This window comes from Oncorhynchus kisutch, linkage group LG27 (assembly GCF_002021735.2).
Source record: "Oncorhynchus kisutch isolate 150728-3 linkage group LG27, Okis_V2, whole genome shotgun sequence".
Lineage (NCBI taxonomy): Eukaryota > Metazoa > Chordata > Actinopteri > Salmoniformes > Salmonidae > Oncorhynchus > Oncorhynchus kisutch.
Genome location: NC_034200.2, coordinates 15,559,438 through 15,577,242, shown reverse-complemented (window position 1 = coordinate 15,577,242; position 17,805 = coordinate 15,559,438). Strand labels below are relative to the sequence as shown.

Sequence of the window (17,805 nt, the reverse complement as noted above, 5' to 3'; positions counted from 1 at the left end):
GTGCTCAAAAGTCACTTTGGCCCTGACAGCCTCTTCCCACAGGACAACTCTTTGAGGGACCTGTTGGATGTGAAATGTGATACCCACAGACTTGCTGCTGCATCGCTGTGTGTATGTGCCCTTGTGTGTGTGTGTGCCCGTGTGTGTGTGCCCATGTGTGTGTGCCCGTGTGTGTGTGTGTGTGCCCGTGTGTGTGTGTGTGCCCGTGTGTGTGTGTGTGTGTGTGTGTGTGCCCGTGTGTGTGTGTGTGTGTGTGTGTGTGTGTGTGTGTATGAGAGACTGTGTTTGTCTTGGCTGTGGTAAGAGGTGCCACATGGAACACTCGCTCCGTCATAATTCATTTCTAGCCTTGAGTGAAAATGGTGTCACTAACTCACTGAGGTAGGATGTGGCGGGGAGCCTCTGGGAGCTACTGTGAATGAGTCCACATCATGTCAGCACGACTCAAACTATTTAAAAATAGCCAATCCAGAGAACAAAATAATACTCCTCAACAAAAGAATACTCTGCAGATTCATGACTCCCATTAGTCATTCTCACAGTCACTTGAATGAATACTCACCACCATCTACCAGACCTGGGCTCACAAAGTGTTGTTTTCTTTCAAATATTCTAAGCGTTTGATTGAACCTGCCTGGAAGTGCCATGTGTAGACCATGTGCACTTTGGAGACGATTCTATTAGGTCCATTGCCTCACAAAAGCTCAATCAAGTGCAGAAAATAAAATACTATCTGGTCCGGAACACTCACAGTCTCGCCCTTACACCTCCAACCCTTTGCATTCAACTTGCCTTGACCACTCAGGTCCCACACCCACACAACAACTAGGATGGCGGTTTGATCACAGCAAGCAGGAGAGTGACACAATGTATGAGTGTGATGATACTCAAAAGAGCAGTGTATTGCATTATGGAATCAATGCAATATCTGTATGGCTAGAATGTAAAGCACAAGAACGTGTTAGTACAGACGTAGGATCTTAATTTGAGCCAGTTTCATACAGCAAAAGTATCTGCAATGACCGACAGGGACAGATATTTGTGTCGCAAAACACAAAAGTGAAAAGAATAACGCATTTGTCCCGACTCTTACTCTTGTTTATGTTCCATCATGCACCAAGGCAGCAGAGATATGCTTACAACCTAGGCCTGTTAACTTCAGTGAGCACAACCAGCTCACATTCACACAGCATTTTATTGCACAATAGGTACAACTATGGGTTTGAGGGAGATGGATAAAGGTACAGATGGTAGACCAGCTATTTAAAGTAGTCATGAAAAATGGAAAATGATAGATTGACAGACAGACAGTAACATTGGACTTATAGACAAATGTGCCGTGCCTCATCAAATAAAATATTGCAGGTAACAGTCCAATCAAATCTAAATAACTATAGTGATGACTGAGGACAGCCATTACATAAAATAGCCTGCAACTAAATTCACTAAATTCCAATAGTGAAACATGTAGAATAGCGCACTTGATAAGAATGGCGCTTTCCATGGTGCTGAACTGCACTAAAGTCAATGTAGCGCCAAACTTTTAGACAACGGAAAACTACTCTAAAGTGCTGTGCTATTCACGAGGTAAGATTTATAGTGAGTCTTTAAAGTATAAGGAAGGATATGGCCATTCTATGATCCTCTTGGCAGTTTTCCGAATGAAATTGTCCTCGGCGAATATAAAGAGTGACCTGTTGACAGTGAGGCAGTTCTGCCGGTGGGGTATAGGGTTGTAAAGAGCCATGGTGCGCGCCCTCGCTGCTTTGGTTTGTTTCAGCGTCCCTGACCCTGTCCCTGACCCTGTACCTGAAGCCGTGTCCCCGCCGTCCTCCCCGTGCTCCGGGTCCCCGGAGTCTCGAGAATCCATCGCCATCTGAACCTCTTCTCCAAACCGAGCCATTCTATGGAAGAAAAAACGATGATAAGCCTTGTAGAAATGTTGTTTTCTTGTATATCAAAGCATGAAAAATCGAATGGATTGAAATAGTAAAAGATCCACTTTCAATCCATTGACAGCCTGAGACGACCTTTTGGAGCACCAAAAGTATCCCTGAAAAAGTTACATGTAATGTAATTCCATGTTGAAGTAAACTACAAAAGGTAAAATTCGTGAGGCGTCTTAATACAAATTCCACAATGTATAACGATTCGGTTACACGGATTGTAAAATAACTCAATCTATATCATATCAATCATCCCATCTGTCCAGGCGAGTGAAAAGTGATAGTTAGCCTCGCTCCAGGCAAGTTTCAACATAAGCAAATCATTGGATCCACCGACTTTTAAAAAACTATTAACGTGAGTTACGTACACTATAGAATGCATGTTTAGCCTAAACCCAGATGATCTTCGTTAGATAATGGAATACTCGTCTCCAACAACTTTAAGCATCTCCTCTCGTCCAGCCAAATTCGATATTGGTAACTTTCCGGAACGATTGGTGTACTAACACATTTTTGCATTCCTTTATCCGCTTATCAATCAGAAATGTAATTGTTTCTGGAGAGAGAAACATTGGATGCGATAATACTGTTTTGATAGGCGCACGCTTATCTTTCAAAATGATCACCTGCCTCTAAATGCGCTGCGAGCGCAAGCTCCCGCACGCTTGCGCAACGCAACCCCCTCCCACGTCTTTCAGTATGGCAATTTTCAACATCCATCCCAATGAGAATTATCATAAGATAGAAAAATCATATTTCCGTTTCCATGGCAATACATCTTTCAGCGTTCAATGATATACGCTGACATGTTCTCAAAATTGTCACTTTCCAAAAATACGCATGAACTATGCATTACATAAATCCATAATCCAGACCATTTGCAGGTCCTTGTAAGTTTTAAATGTATAGCAAGAAGCATAATTCATAAAGTGGTGGGTAGAAGGGTGGGCTGAAATCGCCTTTGAAATTGAAGGAACACATTAGGAATCCTATCTGTGAGCATTATGTTATAGTAAAATACAGGTAGATACACATACTCTAGGCCTCTTTCTCTGAAATGCATTTCAAAAGGTTTTCTGCGTAACATGAGGTGTGTCATTGGTACCACTAGGTGACAGTCATTGCATCAGAGAACACACCATCAACATCAACTGTAAGGGTTTCTATAGAACCACTAACGCGACACTAGCCTCCCACTGGGCACCAACTGGTTAAATCAACGTTGTTAATGTATTGTGATGTGGAATCTACATGGACAATACATTGGATTTGAAAAAGTAGTCAACTGTTGTTTCGAGTGTAACATTTCCTCCATAGGATTATGTCATCATGGAAACCAATTTTCAACATAGACAAACCTTAAAACGAGGTAATATCTTCTAAGTAATATTCACAATAAGAAAAAAAAACTATAGGCCTGGAAGGACCTTCTACTTAACAGAGCAAATTAAATGTAACCATCAATCCTACTGTATATCATCAATTAAGCTTTTTAAACCTTTATAGCATTTGGAAAGTCATCAACAGCTATTGTTCAAATTCAGCCCAGGATTCAACAAAAAACGTTGGTTGATTTCAAATGGAATCTACAAGTTCATAATAAATATGTTGGATTCATCTCTCCATCTCAACCAAAAATCTATGTTAAAGAATAGGACAGTGGCGACCAGTCATTCAGGGCAAGAGAGGTGGCAACCCGTCATTAATGTATTTTTATTATACCTTTATTTAACCAGGTAGGTCAGTTGAGAACAAGTTCTCATTTACAACTGCAACCTGGCCAAGATGAAGCTAAGCAGTGTGACACAAACAGCCAATAACACAATTGAAAAATCTATATACAGTGTGTGCAAATGAGGTAAGATTAGGGAGGTAAGGCAATAAATAGGCCGTAGTGGCGAAATAATTACAATTTAGCAATTAAACACTGGAGTGATGGATGTACAGAAGATGAATGTGCAAGTAGAGATACTGGGGTGCAAAGGAGCAAAAAAATAAAAAATAACAATATGGGGATGAGGTAGTTGGATGGGCTATTTACAGATGGGCTATGTACAGGTGGGCTATGTACAGGTGCAATGATCTGTAAGCTACTCTGACAGCTGATGCTTAAAGTTAGTGAGGGAGATATGTGTCTCCAGCTTCAGTGATTTTTGCAATTTGTTCAAGTCATTGGCAGCAGAGAACTGGAAGGAAAGTCGGCCAAAGTAGGAAATGGCTTTGGGGTGACCAGTGAAATATACCTGCTGGAGCGCGCGCTACGGGGAGAGGCTGCTATGGTGACCAGTGAGCTGAGATAAGGCGGGGCTTTACCTAGCAAAGACTTATAGATGACCTGGAGCCAGTGGGTTTGACAAGGAATATGAAGCGAGGGTAGAATATGGGGCTTTGGTGACAAAACGGATGGCACTGTGATAGACTGCATCCGGTTTGCTGAGTAGAATGTTGGAGGCTATTTTGTAAATGACATTGCTGAAGTCAAGGATCGGTAGGATAGTCAGTTTTACGAGGGTATGTTTGGCAGCATGAGTGAAGGATGCTTTGTTGCGAAATAGGAAGCAGATTGTAGATTTATTTTGGATTGGAGATGCTTAATGTGAGTCTGGAAGGAGAGTTTACAGTCTAGCCAGACACGTAGGTATGTGTAGTTGTCCACATATTCTAAGTCAGAACCGTCCAGAGTAGTGATGCTGGATGGGTGGGCAGGTGAGAGCAGCGATACGTTGAAGAGCATGCGTTTAGTTTAACTTGGATTTAAGAGCAGTTGGAGGTCATGGAAGGAGAGTTGTATGGCATTGAAACTCATCTGGGGGTTAGTTAACACAGTGTCAAAAGAAGGGCCAGATGTATACAGAATGGTGTCTGGGTAGAGGTGGATCAGAGAATCACCAGCAGCAAGAGCGACATCATTGATATATACAGAGAAAAGAGTCGACCCGAGAATTGAACCCTGTGGCACCCCCATAGAGACTGCCAGAGGTCCGGACAACAGGCCCTCCGATTTGACACACTGAACTCTGTCTGAGAAGTAGTTGGTGAACCAGGCATGGCAGTCATTTGAGAAACCAAGGCTGTTGAGCCTGGCGATAAGAACGCGGTGATTGACAGGGTCGAAAGCCTTGGCCAGGTCGATGAATACGGCTGCACAGTATTGTCTTTTATCGATGGTGGTTACGATATCGTTTAGGACCTTGAGCGTGGCTTGACCAGTTCGGAAACCAGATTGTTTAGTGTAGTACTGTGTATTGGCTTTGCAAAAAAAAAAAAAAAAGTTTGCCCCACCAAGATTTACATGCTAAAATTGACACTGGAATAGGATTAAATCAAATCAAACTGTATTTTAAGTGCATTTAAAGTTTGATTTGACCCTATTCTTTAACTTGGTTGAAATGGAGACGTGAATCTAACGTGTAAATTATTAATTTGTAGACAAACTGGAATTAAAGTCAGACTCAGTGGCATGGATGGAGCTATCCAAGCAGAAGAAACATCTCAAGTCAAATCAAACTTTATTTGTCACATGCGCAGAATAACACAAGTGTTGACCTTACCGTGAAATGCTTACTTACAAGCCCTTAACCATCAGTGCAGTTCAAGAAGAGTTAAGAAAATATTTACCAAATAAACTAAAGTAAAAAATTCTAAAAAGTAACACAATAAAATAACAATAACAGGGCTATATACAGGGGGTACCGGTACCGAGTTAGTGTGCAGGGGTACAGGTTAGTTGAGGTCATTTGTACAAGTAGGTAGGGGTGAAGTGACTATGCATAGATAATAAACAGCCAGCAGCAGCAGTGTACAAAACAAATGGGGGGGGGTGTCAGTGTAAATTGTGGTGTAAATCCAGTGGCCATTTGATTAATTGTTCAGCAGTCTAATGGCTTGGGGGTAGAAGCTGATAAGGATCCTTTTGGTCCTAGACTTGGTCCAAGACTTGGTCCTAGACTACCGGCGCTCCGGTATCGCTTGCCCGTACGGTAGCAGAGAAAACAATCTATGACTTGGGTGACTGGAGTCTCTGACAATTCTATGGGCTTTCCTCTGACACTGCCTATTATATAGGTCCTGGGTGGCAGGAAGCTTGGCCCCAGTGATGTATTGGGCCATACGCACTACCCTCTGTAGCGCCTTACGGTCAGATGCCGAACAATTTCCATACCAGGTGATGATGCAACCGGTCAGGGCGCTCTCGATGGTGCAGCTGTAGAACGTCTTGAGGATCTGGGGACCCAAGCGAAATCCTTTCAGTCTCCTGAGGGGGAAAGGTTATGTCATGCCCTCTTCTCGACTGTCTTGGTGTGTTTGGACCATGATAGTTTGTTGGTGATGCGGACAGCAAGGAACTTGAAACTCTCGACCCGCTCCACTACAACCCCGTCGATGTCAATGGGGGCCCGTCTTTTCCTGTAGTCCACGATCAGCTCATTTGTCTTGCTTACAACAAGAGATTGTTGTACTGGCACCACACTACCAGTTCTCTGACCTCCTCCCTATAGGCTGTCTCATTGTTGTCGGTGTTGTATCGTCAGAAAACTTAATGATGGTGTTGGAGTTATGTTTGGCCACGCAGTCATGGGTGAACAGCAAGTACAGGAGGGGACTAAGTACACACCCCGGAGGGGCCCCAGTATTGAGGATCAGTGTGGCAGACAAGTTGTTGCCTACCCATACCACCTGGGGGCTGCCCGTCAGGAAGTCCAGGATCCAGTTGCAGAGAGAGGTGTTTAGTCCCAGGGTCCTTAGCTTAGTGATGAGTTCATCTCCTTTAAATGTTGATATTTGTTTGCATTGACAGCCAAACACAATTCAGTAACACTTTTGCAATATGGTAAATAGCCTGTTAACTTATGATATGTTGGATTCAAATCTGCACCTCAACCAAACAATACAAGTTAAAGAAATCAAATAATAGGATTAAGCCAGTGGCTCAGATCTAACTATCCAAGCAGTAGATAGTTGATATATGGTTGCGTTGTCAACCAAGCATAATTCAATATGTTAGGTAGGAGTTTGTCTTGGGGTCATTGTCTTGCTGGATGATCCACTGCCAGGGCGGCAGGGTAGCCTAGTGGTTAGAGCGATGGACTAGCAAGCTCAAACCAAGCTCAAACCCCCAAGCTGACAAGGTACAAATCTGTCAGTCTGCCCATGAACAGGCAGTTAACCCACTGGTCCTAGGCCATGATTGAAAATAAGAATTTGTTCTTAACTGACTTGCCTAGTTAAATAAAGATAAATAAAAACTTGTGGTCTGGTTTCAGCCTCCTAGCAGAGGCAACCAGGTTTTTGGCTATAATGTCCTGGTACTTGGTAGAGTTCATGATGATGTAGACCTTAACAAGGGCCCTAGGACCAGTGAAAGCATAACACCAAAGATCCACCACCATATTTTTCATTAGGTATGAGGTTCTTTTCTGCATATGCATCCTTCTTTCTTAGCCAAACCCACCACTGGTGTGCGTGGCCAAGGAGCTTTATTTTCATCTCATCTGATCATAAGCACCAGGTTCCAACCCAAATGCCAATGCATTTGCATCTGTTGGTTGCTCTCAATAAAGTTTTTTTTATGGCAACCCTTCCACATAGCCTATTGGCATGCAGGTGGTGTGCAATTGTAGATTTGGAGTCCTGAAGATAAAACCAAGTTCTATAATTCTCCAACTGTGGCCCTTGGACTTTTCTTTGGCTTTTCTTTTGTGCATCTAACTTTATGTGGACTGATATGTGGGAAAATCATTTAATCCATTTTAGAGTAAGGCTGTAAGGTAACAACATTTGAAAAAGGTCTGAACACTTTCAGAATGCACTGTATGTACAAAAAGTGCTGTAATTTCTAAATGGTTCACCTGATATGGATTAAAATACCCTACATTTGACTACAACAAATTTGTTGGATGGCATTTTCTGTTTGTTTTGCTTGTGTTTCAGATTATTTTGTGCCCAATAGAAATTAATGGTAAATAATGTATTGTGTCATTTTGGAGTCCCTTTTATTGTAAATAAGAATAGAATATGTTTCTAAACACTTCTACATTAATGTGGATGATACCATGATTACAGATACTCCTGAATGGATCGTGAATAATGATGAGTGAGAAAGTTACAATCGCACTAATATCATAACCCCACCCTAAAACGCTAACCTTCACTGGTATTGTAATGGTGAGAGGATAGCATGTCTTAGCGGTTCACCCGCTATGGGTGAGAATACTATCAAATTAAAGCTGACAGTCTGCACTTTAACCTCATATTCATTGTATAATTTCTAATCGAAAGTGCTGGAGTACAGAGCCAAAAACAACCAAAAATGTGTTGCTGTATGAAATAATCCGTTATCAAGAGCGCCAACACTTTTGGAGGTGACTGTATTCGCTTTAGGCTACACACCGAAAGCATTGAGATATTTGTATTCGTGAAGACAAACTTGTAGGCTACTGTTAAAAACATTTAACCAATCCAGGTCATTGTGCTAATATCGGAATATCATGTCTGAAATAAAAATAGATAATGAAATAGATCTTGAAGGGCCGCCCCCCCTTTATGAGGGAGAGAGAGGAGAAAGCAGGGGCTTTAACACTAGTTCAGAGTGTGATGGAGATCTCATTTGGCAACCAGGCTCTCTCATTCCATCTGCGGCTGTCCTTCCCTTCCCAATGCGGGCCGAGGGAGATGTGGAGATGGGTCTTACAAATGACTACCACGTCGTCCAAACACTCCCTCCCCCCATCCCTATGGGTATACTGTATGCGATGTATACTGTATGTGCAGATAAGAGGGAGAGATAAAGAGAGAAAGAAAGAGAGGGGGAGCGAGAAAGAAGGAGGGAGAAAAAAGAATTTAAAAAAAACATATTAAATCCAGCTATCTGTTTTACATAAACCTCCATTACATAAAGCACAAAAAAAGACCCTCAGAGGTAGGCCTAAAATATTTGTAAATTTCTGTAAACATTGCTTTTTCTCTATCTTAACAGTTGTTTCCATAGCGACACAGCTCTCTTGAATTTCTGCTCTGTTCTTTTCATTTTGCCAACAAAAGCCACATTGTACAATAGAGCAACCTCTTCCTACAGAAATCGTTTTTCCCCCCAGGGCAACTACGCTTCAAGCACATCATGTCAAGGTTTCAGTCCCTCTAGATAAACGGAGAGGCCAATACCACCTTCAAACAATATTTATATCTGGTAAAATAAGTGAACTGAACGTGTATGAACACCGCTCAGCTTACTATGTTGGATGTACAACCGATCATGATCCAATGTCTAATCATCAAAGTTGCACAGAGAAACACGTTTGAGTTTGTTTCCAGATTGAATCCACATCATGCATAATAATCATGCCTTCAGATGTCACTTCATAATTCATGGCATCAGAAGGTTTACCATGGTCGTTCCTATGACAGCACCAGGAACAATCGAGTAACCTTCTGCCTGTTCTGGTGGGGGTAACCGGATGTAGTAGGTGGAGGCCACATCTGCACTACACCTCCACTAAGATGACCTCAGTAAGGGGGTCATGGCGGAAATGGTGTGCTGTTATTATGTGTTTCAGTAGGAAGTTTTGTATTGGATATACAAAGAGGAGAAGAGCATTTCCGGTGCCATCTCTTGTTTCTCCAGACATTGCAGGAAAACAAATGATGTATTTATCTCTTCACAACATTTAGGAGGAGGAAATTATAATAAGCACAGCCCTTTTTAAAGATATTCCCAGATGCACCACGTTAAAACGTTAATGGGTGTACTTATCGCCAGAACTCGGAAGAGCATTTATGTAACTGTCGACAGAGACTTTCACCAAAAAACAGTGACTGGAGTGGCTTTATCCTTTTTATTTTTCTCCGTTACCTAGCAACAGACACGCTATATTCCTCAGTTATGTTGGTTTGGACATACCAATAACTGAAGCTTATATAAATAGACATAGTCTTCGTAACAAACTGTACACAACACCCCAAATCAAAGTTGCATTTTGATAACGGTAAAATGCTGTTTATGTCTCCTACGGCAATCACTATCCTGTACAATATTGCTCAAAGATGACAACTGTCAGTCAAAAGTGGTTGGTCCATCCCATCCTGTGACACTTGTCACAAAGATTTCCATCTTCAGACACACACTCATATGTCAATTAAAAGTTATTTGTTACCTTTCGTAAGATCCTTAGAAATACTTTATTGAAACCAGTCATCCACTACTTGTGTAGCCTCACCATCTCTACTGCTCTAGTTTAGCAAATACCCAAACTATTTTGTGTACCGCTAGGAAGAACAAGACGTTCTCTTTCAATTGTCATCTCCACTATCTATCTGATTTTCCACGGTCTGCTTTGTTTTATTCTGTGGCATCCTCTAATGGTCAGGTATGCACACTACACTCAGATAAACTATGATGCCTGGCCTTTCTGCTGGACATGCTATTAGGCCTCCAAAAACACTTGAGGTGGGATTCGGGAGGAACGCGTGGGAATAAATGTGTGAGTTCCCAAATTGAGTCTCATTTTGACATGCTGAAACTGTTGTTAAGCGTGAATTCCCAGTGATTCCCAAACCTGATAGACACCATAGTGCAAGACTGAGAGAGTAACCGTTGCATTCAATGTTGCACATTGGAACACTGGGTTGCAACCCAAAATAAACAGCTCTCCCAATTATGTTTGGCTGTATATGATGAATGAGTGAGGGGGCGGTGGGGGGGGTGAAGCAAGAGAGTGTGTGCTTGTGTAATAGGGATACAAAAGAGTAATTACGTACGTGTGTATGACAGAGTGAGAGAGAGCACGGAGAAGACAGAATGAGAGTGAATTCATCAGAGAGAAAAAGAGAGAGAGGACGCATGAGAGAAAGAAAGCATGAGAGAGACAGAGACAAAGAGAGAGTGACACAAGGACCCAGTATATAACAGTATGTGCTGTATGTACGGTATGATGAAGAGCATGTGTTGGGGCCGGTGGGGGGCGAGAGGGGGATAGAGAAAGGAGGGGGGTCGACAGTGATAGTGTGACACAGTCAAGTGAGTTCCTAAGGAGTTCCTTCCTGATGCTAAGGAGTTAATCAGAGCTCCAGGCTTCAGAGCTCAATGTTCCACAAGCAAGCTACGCATACTGTAGCTTGGGTTCAACATCATTTTGCTCTGCCCCATGGCGAAAATATAATAATTAATAGTAAGAATAATTATAATAATATATTTTGGGGGGGTTGGGGAGGCATGCTCGAACCTTGCGTGGGCCCTGCAAAACTGCACTACGCCACTGACCTCAATGTTGGCTGATTATACTGTGCATTCCTATAAATGACTGTATACATTTTATTCCTGTATACATTTTGTACATTTCTTTCCCCGTGCTTCTTTTCATCTTGACACATGCCAGAGATGTGAAGAGAGAACCCCTCCCCCTCTATCTTGTGTACTTACTCCCACTCTTTCCTGCGGGCTTGTGGTGTACTCTGCATCTTGTGCGACTCGTGGGCTCTGATCACATCCTTCTGATCCACGATGCCCCCGCGTCTCCTCTGCATACTACAGGGGCTCACAGACCCCGAGCCTGTGTCCGACCTGGCCTTTTCCACCCTGTAAGGGACGTCGAAGCTGGCTGCCCGCGGGGGTAGAGCGAGGGTCTCCAGGCCGGAGCGGGGAACCTGCAGGGAGCAGGAACGGGACCCCTGGACTAGGCCCCCCTGACGGGTGGTGCCCGGGCTGGGCATCGGGGTCCGACGCCATGCCTCGGGCTCAGGGAGAGAGAGGGAGGAGCGGGTGCCGTGCATCCCCCTACTGGTGGTGCAGACTTTGGGACCGGAAGCCAAACCCACTGGGGCACAGTGGTCTGGCATCAGAGAGAGAGATTTATCTGAGCTGGTGAGCATCTCTGGATAGAAGAGCTGCTGGGATCAACATAATGCTAGGGAGAGGGAGAAAGAGAAAGAGAAAGAGAGAGAGAGAGAGAGAGAGAGAGAGAGAGAGAGAGAGAGAGAGAGAGAGAGAGAGAGAGAGAGAGAGAGAGAGAAAGAGAAAGAATATATGAACAATGTTCTGGTAATAGTTTTCTGTACAGTCTTAGAATAAAAAAAAATCTGTAACTCAATCTGATAACCAGAAGCTAATAACAAGCTAAAAAAATCTCTGTTCGGTCTTATGCAGAGCAGACAGATTTGTTTTTTCCTATCTCCCAGACAGTGAGTCCACCTGCCTCGAGGATCGCTATTTTAATCCTTTAACATCTTGTCCAATGTAGGAGCACCCAATGGTCACCTTTATTTGACAGTTGGTCCGTTCCTTTTAGTGATGATGACGATGTTGTCAAATAAAAGGGGTTGAAAGTCTGTTCCTTGCGGAGGCGTAAGTCTGTATTGATATTTGACTGAAGAATAATTGGGTGTATCTTGCCATTTCGCACAGCTGGATGAAAAGAAAAGTACAGTGATCTCCCTGGATGCAGTCCTATGTTCTTTCGGCGTTAATAGCTGTTTATGTGAAGCTAACTACTAATACATAACCAATATTTACTAACGAACCAAGCACTTAGAGAGGATAATAGGGTAAGGAGAATTATAGATGGAAAACCGAGCTTTCACTCTAGACTTTTGTTTCTAGCGAACAAAATACAATCTCCTAAACGAAGATGCTGACAACAGAATACGGCAATTACAATTCACCGATAGGAGAACATTCATTTCAATGGAGTAAAAGAATGACCTGATCCTCTCTAACCTCACCTTTCCTAAATGCAATCTGATTACAAAATCTACCCAATCATACACTATATTAAAATGACCTGAATAAGAACACATCATTGGATGATAATGTAAATGCCAGGGGTTCATCACACCGTTATTAACATCCTTGCTCCAACGGATCTCACAGGATTACCCTGGCTGATCTTAATTTGATTACCCTGTTGCAGTATAACTTTCCTGCAATGCAGGAAATGTAAAACGTGTAGTGTATTTGAGGTTTAAAAAGACTTCTGATGTTTGTCATTTCCACTTTGAAATGTCAGACTTGATTTTACCTTATGAAAAATGCAAAAAACACTACAAAATTGTCCATTAATTATAATCCATATAAAAAATGTATATTTCCTGTTACTGCAGGATCATTTTCCTGCTGTAGTAAACTGGCTCAAATTAAGATCCTACACCTGTATCAGGCACCTCAATCGGCTATTTAAGTATGTTGGCATTGGCAAGAGAACAGAACAGCGGATAGCTGTGACTGTCTGAGACAGAGGAGAGACAAGGCCGTTTCCATTGAGCAGGATCTGAAAGGAGCTTTATGGAGTGTGGGAGAGCTGAGGCACAGGGAGAGGAGGGAGAGTGAGTCACTTATCAGCAGCTAGGCTCATTAGACCTGTACAGCCACAGGAGACATGACTGCAGAGCTGCCTCTGCCCTCACCTAGGCTACAGTAGAGGGACAGCCTGTGACAGCCAGCATACCGTGAAAGGGTGAGAGTATTCTATTGTGCTTTGTGTCCTGGACCTTGGCCTCATATTATCATTAAAGCAACATTGAAGCTGTGGGAAAAAGGTTAGACACACCTAAACCAACACGATGTGAATCATATCAGTCTGGACTTCAGTTAATGCATAAGGTATATTTGAGCGGATCATTAGTAGTACTATTTATTCTGCCATATGACAGGTGTCATAGTAGCTGAAGCCATGAGTGTCTTCCCTCACAAACATAAAGCCATGGGGTAGCTAGAATATAATAGACTAGATAATCAAGATGTCCACATGCCTTTTTCAATCTTCATCATAAAGTTAACCACTCCATTGAGATTCTCTGTCATTTTTAATTTGGAAACATTTCCTTGGCTGTTATCTTGCACAACACTTAATTAGTGCGCCCACGTACCCGGAATTGTTTGAAACAAGAGTTGGCAAGTTATACCTGCCTTTCTCCTAACTGGTGTGTGTCAAACATGGGTCGGCTGTGAAATTAATATCCTAGATCCTAATGCGATAATAAAAACCGGGCTACCAACAGGTATATTTGGAATTATAGGATGTTTTTATGGACATTTCAAATGAACGAAAACCACCAATTAAGAACATTACAATATAATCAGAGAACATAATAAACGACTAGAAACAACTTACAATGGTTCCGCAGGGAATACAGTAATGGAAGGTCGGAAAAAACACCAATTAACTGATCTGTAAAAACATAATTTACCTTGAAGTGACGTCCCTTTCTCCATTCTACATGTTATGCGACTCGCGGCAGGGCACCTGCTATCAAAATGACACGAAATGTGTCTTATTCTCTTCTTATTCCTCAAGTTGTCGTTGACTATGGTTAGAAACGATTTTGTGCGGAATCCTTGAGGGATGATGATTAGTGCTGTGCGGCTAAATCCAGGAGAGTGGGAGCCAAGGAGTCTAGCTGAGATCAACGTAGGCTACACAGGCTGCATAGGGAAGGAAGGGAAAGGGGCTATGCATGGAATTCATCCCAACAATCATATACTCTCTGCAGGGATATGAGTCAGTGTTAGATCAAGTACAGCATGTTATATTATATAGTCACTAGTATATTGCTAACATCTGTTAATTGATCATCTTAATGTTTACTGTGAATAACGTAACCCACTCAAGCCTATTTGAAAAGCCTAATAACAACAATTTATTCAACTTCTGTAGCGCTTCTCATTACAAAAAAATAACCTCAAAGCACTTGAAAAAGGCAGAAAAAGACGATCAAGAATCCAATAAAACAGCTACAGTGTATGATAAGAGTCGGTCTGTACCACGATTTGAGTGTTTCTAGCCTCCAACAGATGGAGCAGATAGTCAATAGGGAATCACATGGCTTGAGCAGAGGGAGGTCAACAGTCCCACCTAATGTCACACCTGGTTTTATTCATTTGGGAAAACATTTTTGGAATTCCTTTTTCTTTCAGTTGAAGCACCATGCAATGGCTTGGACGTCCATCTGCTTAATCGATCAAGAAAGAACAAGGGTCAAAACTACTGTATGCCTGAGGAAGTGAATAAGAACATTATTTACACAATACACATCAATGCAATATTGTTGAAATGGTCACAGGCTATTTGATACTATGGTGCTAAAGTAAAACTACAGTATGCCACACATTTTCCACTAGATGGTGGCCTAGTCTTACAAGTATTACATTTACATTTGAGTCATTTAGCAAACGCTCTTATCCATTACAACAGTAGAACCAATCACTCAATGACAGTCAGCGATAGACTCCTCAACTTGTTAAATATTCAGCTTTGTCAACTTCTATTTTGAAATAAAATTGTCAAGCATCGCAAGGAATGGAACTCTGAATATTAGATTTTTGAGTGATAGTGATATGGAAAGTGAAATGTGACAAATACGTTTAATTAAAGCCAGACTCAGTAAGTCCCAAATAAAATGTCACTACTTCACCAGAAGTATGTGGACACCTGCTTGTCGAACATCTCATTCCAAAATCATGGACATTAATAAGGAATTGGTCCCACCTTTGTGCTATAATAGCCTCCACTCTTTTGGGAAGGCTTTCCACTAGATGTTGGAACATTGCTGTAGGGAACTTGCTTCTATTCAGCCACAAGAGCATTATTGAAGTTGAGTAGTTATGTTGGGCGGTTAGGCCTGGCTCGCTGCCTTCCAATTCATCCCAAAGGTGTTCGATGGGGTTGAGGTCAGGGCTCTGTGCAGGCCAGTCAAGTTCTTCCACACCAATCTCAACAAACCATCTTTGTATGGACCTCGCTTTGTGCACGGGGGCATTGTCATGCTGAAACAGGAAAGGGACTTAGCCAAACTGTTGCCACAAAGTTAGAAGGACAGAATCATCTAAAATCTAATTTTATGCTGTGGCGTTATGATGTCCCTTCACTGGAACTAAGGGGCCTAGCCCAAACCATGAAAAACAGCCCCAGACAATTATTCCTCCTCTACCAAACATTACAGTTGGCACTATGTATTCGAGCAGGTAGCGTTTTCCTGGCCTCCGCCAAACCAAGATTCGTCCAGCGGACTGCCAGATGGCAAAGCGTGATTCGTCACTCCAGAGAATATGTTTCCACTGCTACGTGTTTCAGCACTCGGTTGTCCCGTTCTGTTCGTGGCTGAGCCTTTGTTGCTCCTAGACAATTCTGATTCACAATAACAGCACTTACAGTTGATCTGGGCAGATATAGCAGGTCAGAAATTTGACAAACTGACATTTTGGAAAGGTGGCATCCTATGAAGGTGGAGATTGCATGGCTGCTCGATTTTATACACCAATCAGCAATGGGTGTGGCTGAAATAGACAAATCTACTAATTTGAAGGGGTGTCCACATACTTTTGTATATATAGTGTATCTCGAAATGTATAGATGAAAGATTCATTTGCCATTTGGATCACTTCAAAGCGATACAAATAAAGGTTTTACGAATTATAAGTACATTAGCTTTGTTTACAAATTGCAGGTCAGATTTCTCCAGGTAATTATGACATGTTGCATGCATAGGCTTATTGATCATTTCTCTCGAACACGTTCTATCTGTCCTTCTGATCCATCCACGACTACAGCAACACTTACATCAACAATACATATCTAGCTATATCGCTTTCAATACAAACGAGACTCTTAAATGAGAGTTGAGTGATACATAATAAATGTGTAATTTAGCTGACAAATTTATGACGTAAAGGTTAATAATATTGACTCCTGGCTGTCAGTCCGTCTATGCATCTGCCTGTCTGTGCGACAGCTGACGATATATGCAGGAGCACAGATTTGAAAACACTGGTGGTGGTTCTGCCGTTACAAAATTGCTTTGATGTTGAGCGTCTGAATGAAAACTGGAATTGTGGGCGATTTTCATTCAGCAAGGGATTGGGAATATTTTCAGAGTGCAACACTTGCTAGTTGGACCATATTTTAGACTTCTCAGCACGACCAGTGTTGCCAGTAGCATGCTGGACATTATGGCCAATAATGACTAAAGTGAGCTCTATCTATCTATTGAAGAAACTAACTTGCTAATTTAGCTGGCTAGCAAACAGATAGATCCACACACACACATTGCTCGCAAATGTGCATAGCCTACCATTGAGTGATTAGCCGACACAGTGGTGACTCATCATGTTTTGAGCCCGACATGTCATTTTTGTCCTGTTTTGCATGTTATTTTGGCATTAATATGTGTCACATATCAATTTGCAAACAATGTAAAAACAAATTTATGGAGTACAAATACGGGGTCTCTTTCTTACTTCCTTCAGTAAGGCAGCTCCAAAATGCAGGTGCTTCAGCCTAGCTCAGTGCTTTCTGTGGTGGTGGTGGTGGGGCAGCCAGCGGAAAATACAGAGCGCAGGGGCAGGTAATGTTCTCTAGTTGCGCCGTGATTGGCTCACAGCATATTCTACAGGGAGAACTAGGCAGTTACAGCCGCCTTTGGGTGCTGCCAAAGAAGTGCCCCATTCAAGAAGGCTTAAGGTCATTGGCCACATATACAATTATATCAAATCACGTTATATCTACCATAGCTTTGATTGGACTGATTATGTCAACATCGTACTTTCGAAATCTTAGCTAGCAAGCTAAACAAACAGTCATCAGCATGAATCACATTGACATTCTACTGGCAAATCATGTTCAATCCTTGTCATATGAAGAGAAATTATATATAAAACGTGTCGGTGCTCATCGGCCATTGGATATAAACATTACACAACAAGTTGGAAATCGCATATTCAACAATGAGTGGTTTGAAAGGAATCAGTAGCTAACTGCAAGTGTTGCAAAGCAATCACTATTTTGCTTCCTCTGCCTGCTATTTATGGACAGGGTGTGTGGTCCAAGTCTGTGTTTAAGGATTTGAAACATCTGTCTGAAAGGGTCTCTTTTCC

The 17,805-nt window shown here is 42.2% G+C and overlaps 1 protein-coding gene across 2 annotated transcripts; it reads right to left on the bottom strand.

Annotated features, from left to right (window-relative positions):
- Window positions 1-278: 278 nt before the first annotated feature.
- On the bottom strand, window positions 279-17,219 carry LOC116352941 (uncharacterized). Of its 2 annotated transcripts, none has more exons than XM_031807136.1 (3): window positions 17,170-17,219; window positions 11,362-11,845; window positions 279-1,904 (listed from the first exon to the last, which is right to left on the bottom strand). In XM_031807136.1, the coding sequence occupies exons 2-3, from the start codon at window positions 11,808-11,810 to the stop codon at window positions 1,595-1,597; spliced, it is 759 nt and encodes a 252-aa protein (XP_031662996.1). In that variant the 5' UTR covers window positions 11,811-11,845; window positions 17,170-17,219; the 3' UTR covers window positions 279-1,594. The 2 variants fall into 2 exon arrangements, with proteins under 2 accessions (XP_031662996.1, XP_031662997.1); XM_031807137.1 differs by lacking the exon at window positions 279-1,904 and adding an exon at window positions 7,967-8,705.
- Between the last annotated feature and the right edge of the window lie 586 nt (window positions 17,220-17,805).